The sequence below is a fragment of the Belonocnema kinseyi genome, chromosome 7 (assembly GCF_010883055.1).
Source record: "Belonocnema kinseyi isolate 2016_QV_RU_SX_M_011 chromosome 7, B_treatae_v1, whole genome shotgun sequence".
Taxonomy (NCBI): Eukaryota; Metazoa; Arthropoda; class Insecta; order Hymenoptera; family Cynipidae; genus Belonocnema; species Belonocnema kinseyi.
Window position 1 is genome coordinate 64,241,837 of NC_046663.1, and position 8,115 is coordinate 64,249,951.

At 24.3% G+C, this 8,115-nt stretch overlaps 1 protein-coding gene across 1 annotated transcript in view; it reads left to right on the plus strand.

Moving 5' to 3' along the window:
- The first annotated feature begins 175 nt into the window (after positions 1-175).
- LOC117177296 (protein aurora borealis) overlaps positions 176-8,115 on the plus strand; it is a 27,520-nt gene continuing 19,580 nt past the window's right edge. Inside the window, exons 1-2 of the mRNA XM_033367892.1 lie at positions 176-396; positions 639-962. Coding sequence (XP_033223783.1) covers positions 663-962 — 300 coding nt within the window. The 5' untranslated portion in view covers positions 176-396; positions 639-662. The remainder of the gene's footprint in view (positions 397-638; positions 963-8,115) is intronic.

Consider the following 8,115-nt stretch of genomic DNA (forward strand, 5'->3'; position numbering starts at 1 on the left):
TTTTTCATTTGAGATTACTTTTTTAAATAATTTATAACAATTACTTTGCTGAATTAATTAAAGAATGTAAAAAAAGTTGTAAAAAAGTTTTAAAGCGTCATTATTGGTGACCAATCACAGAGCAACCACGCAGGTAGTGAGTCGTTCGTCATCCTGTCGCTGAACTTCAAAATCATAGGGCAGGTCGTTGAAGTGGCCGTTTATTTTTTACATTTTGCGTATTTAAAAATACTACACTACCAAAGCTGCTAATTAGTAATTTGAATGCCACTTCATGGAAATCAATCACAAGAAATATTTCAACACATGTTGATCAGTTTTTTTGAGAAACGAATCATCTGTTTACGATATCTTATTCTATTTTCGAGGTTATAATCAGTCATAAGCGTCGATCTGGTAAACTTGAAAACTCGTATTTTCTTTTTATACGCTTAATTTATAACAATTTTCAAGGGTGCGTGATTAATCGGATAAATTGCAATAAATATTGATTATTTTAATCCATAAATAAACATTTTGAATTCCAAGTTTCATTCATAAATAAATTTATTCTGATCTTCTGTGGACAAATTCTGTCAAGGAACATTATATTTTTTTATTTTAAAAAACATTTCTAAACTTATTGCTCTTTCTTCCAGATAAATTGGTGTCAGTTTAGTATCATGGATTTGAGAGATTCTCCCACAATGGAGAAAATGCAGTGGGTAACACCAAATAAAAATGAAATGATTTTCGACAACGCTTCGCTGAAGAGTCCCATTTCATTTACGACTCCTGTTAAGCAGGTTGGAATGAGGCCGAGGCAAATGACTTACCAAAATAACTCCGGATGCTTCGCAGTTTTACCTAGCCATATTACTCCACCTTCCGGATTAACGAAATTCGTAGCGAGAAATCCTTTTGAATCTGATTTGACAAACAGACTGCATTTGTCTGTCATCAGCCCCACTGTATTCACAAAGGTACGTTTAAGTTTTTTTTTCTTTTTAATTAACAAAGTCTCTAATCCAGGGTAGGTATTCTACCATGTATTGCTAGGGAATTTTTAAATACCCTTTTAATACAAATCGGGAAAGGACAGTGCGTTTCTTTTTTTGATCGGGAATTTTACAAAGTAAAAGAAAAATCTGTCCACGTTGGATTTTAAAAGTTTTAAAATAATTAGTTGAATTTTTATGTTCTTCAATTATGCTATTATTTAGCTTACAATGCGTAATTCAAAATTTTTGTACTTTACAAATTTTCCATTTGAAATTTTTATTTTTAAGCTTATATTTTTAATTTAAAGAATTTTAATATTCTTTCTTAATGACTTGAACAAATACAAAATAAAAGCCTTTGATGTTGAAAATATTGGATAAAAAATTTTTTATTTAATAAATAAATAAATTTTTTTGTACTTTAAGCCATAAAAAGTGAACAAAAACGATTTGACAAAACGATTTTAAATCAGTTCAAAATTTAAGAATGTTCAGATTTTAACGTTAAAACTTAAGCGGTTTCAATTTGAAAGTCTTAGTCTTAAAAAAAATGTGAACGTGTGTTTGAAAGTTTATAAACTATTTTCAACATAAAATTAACTCCATAATAATATATTCTCAATTAAAGTGTTTTATTTTATTTAAAATATTGTTTTAGTTTAAAATATTCAATTTTTAACCCATTCAATTTGAAATTTTTAATTAAAAAAAGATTAATTAATTATTATTTAGCAATATTTGAATTTTTATTTAAGACAAGTAAATTGAAACCAAATATTTAAAAGTAAAGAATCTTTAACTGAATTGTTTGACATAGAAAACCTGGAATCTTTAAAATTTCGAAGAGCCTTTAAACTTTCAACGTTAACATTTTAATTGTTGTATTTGAAAAATGCTTAACTTGCGAGTGAAATTTTCGAATTGTTATGTATAATTTACAAATGAACATTTGTAGAAAAAACTTGAGTAATATTAAGAGATATTTAGAAGTGTTAAAAAGATTAAAAATTACCATGCAAACTTTAGAAATTTTTCTTAAAATCTTCTAGAATTTTTTTTGAAAATTTTAGTTAAATCACAGAAAAACTTTTAAAATATTCTCTTAAAATAATTGTTCAAAAGTAAAAATTATTTTTAATATTTCTATGAATCTTAAGAAAATGTCTTTGTTCTTTTAAAGCCTTTAACAATTCTTGAAAAGAATCTTATTTTTTTGTTTAAAATCTGCGAAAATTTACATTTTGTTTTGTATTAGGCTATCATTTCAAGTTTTACATTATGTTTGAATCTTTTCAAAACTTTTACATATCTCTTAAAAATACTCAAATTTCGCCTCTAAATAACAAAATGTTTAATTGTTATTTATACATACAAATTGTAAAGAAATTTTCTATAATTTGCAGGATTTTCTAAAAATTGTAGAAAAAATTTAATTAATTTTGACAGATATTTAGAAGTTCTGAAAAAATTTCCAAAATAATTTCAAATTTTAAACCAATTTAAAACAACTTCTAGATTTCTCAAAATTTTGAAACTTTCCAATGATGTTTAAACTATTTAAAAAGAAAATAATTGAATTTCTAATTTAAGAAGTATTCAGTTAAAAATTTGGCAATTTTTCAATATTTGATGTTTCTAGCTTAAAGTTCCTTAAAATTATATAATTTTGAAAATTTTAAAGTTCACTGATTGATTTTTTAATGTAGAGCATTGCAAATGATAACCTGGATTTCTATTTTTTTATTTTGAAAAATGTTAGTACCTTTAATTTTATACGCGTAACTTATTGAGTATTTGAATACAAAATTTTTAAATTAAAATCTTTTAAATTTCAATTTTAAAAGTTTAAAATTTAACAGTTCCCCCTTGAGTGCCTTAATTTGCAGCTCAGTTTTTATTACCTCAAGTGGAGAATTTTTTAGCTTTAGTTTTCCATTTTTTAGATTTCATTGACCGTGAAAAATGTTTGCGAACCGGGAAATGACCGGGAATTTATTTCGTCGATTAAAACGGCCACCCTGAAAAAATATGAATTTTTAATTAAAATGATGAATCTTTCACTAGTATAATTGAATTTGCAATAAAGAAGTTGAATTTTCAACCGAGAAAATTAATTCTCTACCAAAAGGACAAAATTTCAACAAAATGCATGAATTTTCAATCAGATGCTTGAATTTTCTATTAAAAACTATCAGTTTTCAAATGAAAATAGAATAGTTAAATCTTCAGATAAAAAGTTAATTTCAAATCAAAATGAAAGAAATTTTCAACACAGTAGTTTAATACCGTAATATAAAGCAACTTTCATCGATAAAGTATCATTGTTATTCAATTTGTTAATGTAAATAAAAAAACACACTCTTATGGTTGTAAATTCATATATTTGGTTAAAACTTCGTTCTTTTTGGTTTAATAATATGCGTAGTTTCTTTTGAATTAAACAATTTTTTTATTCAAAATTAAAATATTTTTTTGTTTATTTATTAACTACTACATTTTTAAGTCAGAATTCATTTTGTTTGGGATGAAAATTTAATTACTTGGTCCAAAGTTAAAACTCTTTTTTTTTAATTATTTGATTGTTTCTTTAAGATTCATTAATTTAATTCAAAATTCATTTATGTGATTAAAATATGAGCTATTTTGTTGAAAATTCTTTTTTTTCGAACTGAAAATTAATGTTTGTTTACTGAAAATTTAACTATTCCAGTCGAAACTTTAACTGTTTTGTTGAAAATTCGTGTTTCTTTGAAATTAATGTCTTTAAATTAAGATTTAAATAGTCTATTTGTTATTGAAAATGGATCGTTTTTAGTTGAAAATTTATCGTTTTGTTTGAAATCGTTTTGCATTTTAGTTGAAAATGCAACTTGTGTTGAAAAGTCGTCTTTTTGGTCGAATTCAACTGTTTGTGATCGAAAATTAAAATTTCTTTTGATTAGAGTATCAACTACTGCATTTTTTGTTCAGAATTCATTTTTTAAAAATAAAAATTCAAGTACTTGGGGCAAAGTTAAAACTCTTTTTTTTTTAAATTATATGATTAGTTGTTGACGATTCACGATTCCATTAAAATTCCATTTCGTTGGTTAAAAAATAAGCTATTTTATTAGAAAATGCAGCATTTCATTTTCAATTATTTATCTCTCTTCAACAAAAAATCATTCGTAGTTGAAAATTTTAATTCTGTTCAAAAGTCGTTTTTTGGTTGAATTTATCTGTTTTTGATTAGAAAATCAAATCCTTTTTTGGTTGAAATAACAGTTACTAAATTTTTCCGTTCAGAATTTATCGTTTTTGGCAGCAACTTTAATTTCTTGGTTAAAAGTTAAACATATCGATAAAAATTAATTTTTGTGGAAGATTAATCATTTTTGTTGAAAATTCATCTCTTTGGTTCAAAAATGAGCTATTTTATCAAAAATGCTGTTTTCTTCACTGAAAATTAATTTTCTTTACTGGTAATTGAACTGTTTCAGTTGAAACTTGACCGTTTTGTTTAAAATTCCTTTTTTAAATTGAAAATGTTACTATTCTAATTGAATATCCCATGATTTAAATTAAAAATTATCTCATGGGTCGAGCATTAATTCTTCTAACTAAAAATTTAACTTTTAGTATTTTTTTGGTTGAAATTAGATTTTTCCAGGTTTGAAAATTATTCTTTTTTTACATGGAATTGAATGTTCCTTCACTTGAGTTCAAAATTGATCTATATGGTTGAACATTGTAACTAAAAATTTACCTTTTTTTTGTAGAAGTTTAATCTTTTTGTTTGAAAATTCATATTTTTTGGTGGAAAATCTACGTCTGGGTTAAAATTCAAGTTGAAGATTGATCATTTTAGTTGAAACTTGAACTATTTTGTTGAAAATCGGTTTATTTTTATAACTTCAAAATCAATCTTTTAAATTGAAAATTTGAATATTCCAGTTGAATATTCCATACTTTTATTTCAAAATTCATCTCTTTGTTTGAACATTAATTTGTTTTAACTTTAAAAATTGGTCTTATTTATTTTTTATTTTGGATCAAAAGGTGTTTTTTTATTGAAAAAATTACGTTATTTATTGAAAATTCGTCCTTTTTGGTTGTAGAAATTAATCTTTATGGTTACAAATGCAACTAATCCGGTTGAAGATTCATCATTTTAGTTAATAATTCAACATTTCGTTCGAAAATGTTACTACTTTTTTGATAATCTGTTTTTTGTCGTTGACATTTTTTTTGCTGAAAATGTAACTAATCCAATAGAACGATATTCCATCATTTTAGTTGAAAATTAAGTTTTTGAACTGAAAATTAAAATACTATAATTATTGGCTGACAATCTACTTTTTGTAGTTGAAAATTCATATATTTGGTTAAATTTTTTTTTTGTAGAAATTAATTTTTATGTTTGAAAGTTCATTTTCTTATTTTAAAAATTCATCTTTTTGGTCGAGATTTTGTATCTTTTAGTTGTCAATTCGTTTTTATTCAATTAATCTTTTTGTTTATTTCATCTTTGTGGTTGAAAATTGAAGTTTTTCAGTTAAATGTTCATGGTTTAAATTGTAAATTCATCATTTTGGTTGAAAATAAAACAACTTGGTTGAGAGTTAAACACGCTTGTTACAAATTTATCTTTTTGGTTTAAAATTCATCTATTCCAGCTAAGTCTTCATAATTTTATTTGAAAATAAATCACTTGAGTTGAAAACTTGTTTTTTTTTTCAGGAAAATTAAACTTTTTATTTGAAAATTGAACTACTCCATTTCTGGCTCAAAATTAATTAATTTTATCATTTATTTCATTGTACCCTTATAAATTTGAGCTAAATATGCACTGAATTTTAAGTATAAGAAGATAAATTCAAAATTTGTTTGAAATACTATTCAACTTCGTGAACTTTAGAGACAATAGCAAGAAATGATTAATTATGTTTTTGATATTATTTAATTATTTATTTAAAGGGTGGTGCTAACATATTTCAGAAAGTCTTGCAATGTAATTTGTTAAAGCATTCTAAATTAATAGTATTAATTGAATGTCTAAAAACTGAAATAAAATCCTTATCTATAATAAACTCGAGGAACTGTATGCATATTACAAGTCGATTGGTTTAAAAAATGCGAAATATATGAATGGCTCTGTGGTATGAAAAAATATATGTGGGCACATTTAAAATTTGAAAAAACTCGTTTCATCCAAAAATACGATTTTTCAACAAAATAATTGATTTTGCAACCAAACAGTTGTATATTTAAGCTAAAAAAGACCAAATTTTCAAAACATCGTTACGTTTTCAACCAAAAAGATGGATTTTCTACTATAAAATGAAAAAATGAATTTTTTTAAAAGTGCTGCAATTTTCAACCCAAAAATATGAATTCTAAATAAAAAATGTAATAATTGTTGATTTTTTAACCAAAAAAGGTTTTTCAATCAAGAAAGAAACAAAATTGTCACCAAATTGTTGATTTTTTAATCCAGAATGACGAATTTTCTACAATAAAGTTGAGTTTTCAACCCAGAAATATCAATTAGCCGTAAAAAAGTTAATATTCTACAAAATAATTGATTTTTCTATCAAAATAGTTCAATCTTTAGGCCATTTTCAACTATAATGATGAATCTTCAAATAAAAAGAATGAACTTTTCGTAAAGATGTGCAATTTTTATCCAAAAAAGATTAATTTTCAAAGAAAAAATAAATAGTTTATATTCCAAAGAAAAAAATTAATTTTTAATGAAAAACTGTTGAATTCATCCATAAAGACTAATTTTTAACAAAAGTGTTGATTTTGCTAATAAAAAAGATTTTTCGGACAAGAAAGAAACCAAATTTCAACCAAATTATTTAGTTGAATTTTCAACCCAGAAATGTTTTTAATAAATAAGTTAATCTTCAATCTAATATTTAAATTGTCTACCAAATTGTTAAATTGTTAAGCTTAAAATAAGAATTTCAATCAAAATACATGAATTTTTAAGCCAAAAGACGAAATATTTACAAAACAGTAAAATTTCCAACCAAAAAGATGCTTTCTGCAAAAAAATGTCGTAGTTGATATTCTAACCAAAAAATTTTTTAATTTCAAATGAAATATTAAAATTTTCTACCGAATCGTTAATTTTTCAAGCCTAAAAGGCGAATTGTCCTCAAAAACGTTTCATTTCAAACAAATAGATGAATTCTCAGTTTAATTTTCAACTCGAAAATATGAAGTGTCCACAAAAAATTAAATTTTTAACCAAATAATTGAATTTTCTACCAAAATAGTTCAATTTTCATTCCAAAAAGATGAATTTTCAACAAAAATGTTGAATTTTAACCCAAAAAGATTGAAGCAAAGTGAGGAATTTTCAACTATAATGATGAATCTTCAAATAAAAAGAATGAACTTTTCGTAAAGATGTGAAATTTGTAACCAAAAAAGATTAATTTTCAACGAAAAATTAAATAGTTCATATTCCAACAAAAAAATTCAATTTTTAATCAAAAACAGTTAAATTCATACAAAAAGACTAATTTTTAACAAAAGTGTTGATTTTGCTATTAAAAAAAAAAAATTTCGGACAAGAAAGAAACAAAATTTCAACCAAATTATTAATTTTACAAGTCAGAAATACTAACTTTTTACAGAACGGTTGAATTTCAACCCAGAAATACATGAAATCAAAATACATGAATTTTTAAGCCAAAAGACGAAATATTTACAGAACAGTCAAATTTTCAACAAAAAAAGATGCTTTCTCCAATAAAATGTCGTAGTCGATATTCCAACCAAAAAAAATAAAAATTTCAAATGAAATATTTAAATTTTCTACCGAATTGTTAAATTTTCAAGCCAAAAAGGCGAATTGTCTTCAAAACCGTTTCATTTCAAACCAATAGATGTATTTTCAGTTTAATTTTCAACTCGAAAATATCAAGTGTCCACAAAAAAATTTACACATTGTTAAGGATCGTAGTTGTGTCTTACTCCTCCAAAATATGACGTAGCCCCAAACTCTTTAAAAGCAGGGAAAATCAGGTGATTTTTCACGAAAATAGGGGCATAATAAAGGAATCAATTTTTTTAAATAAAATTAATTTATTACTATACTATAATCTCGGTAGGAAGGTCCATTTAATAATTCCTTCAGCAT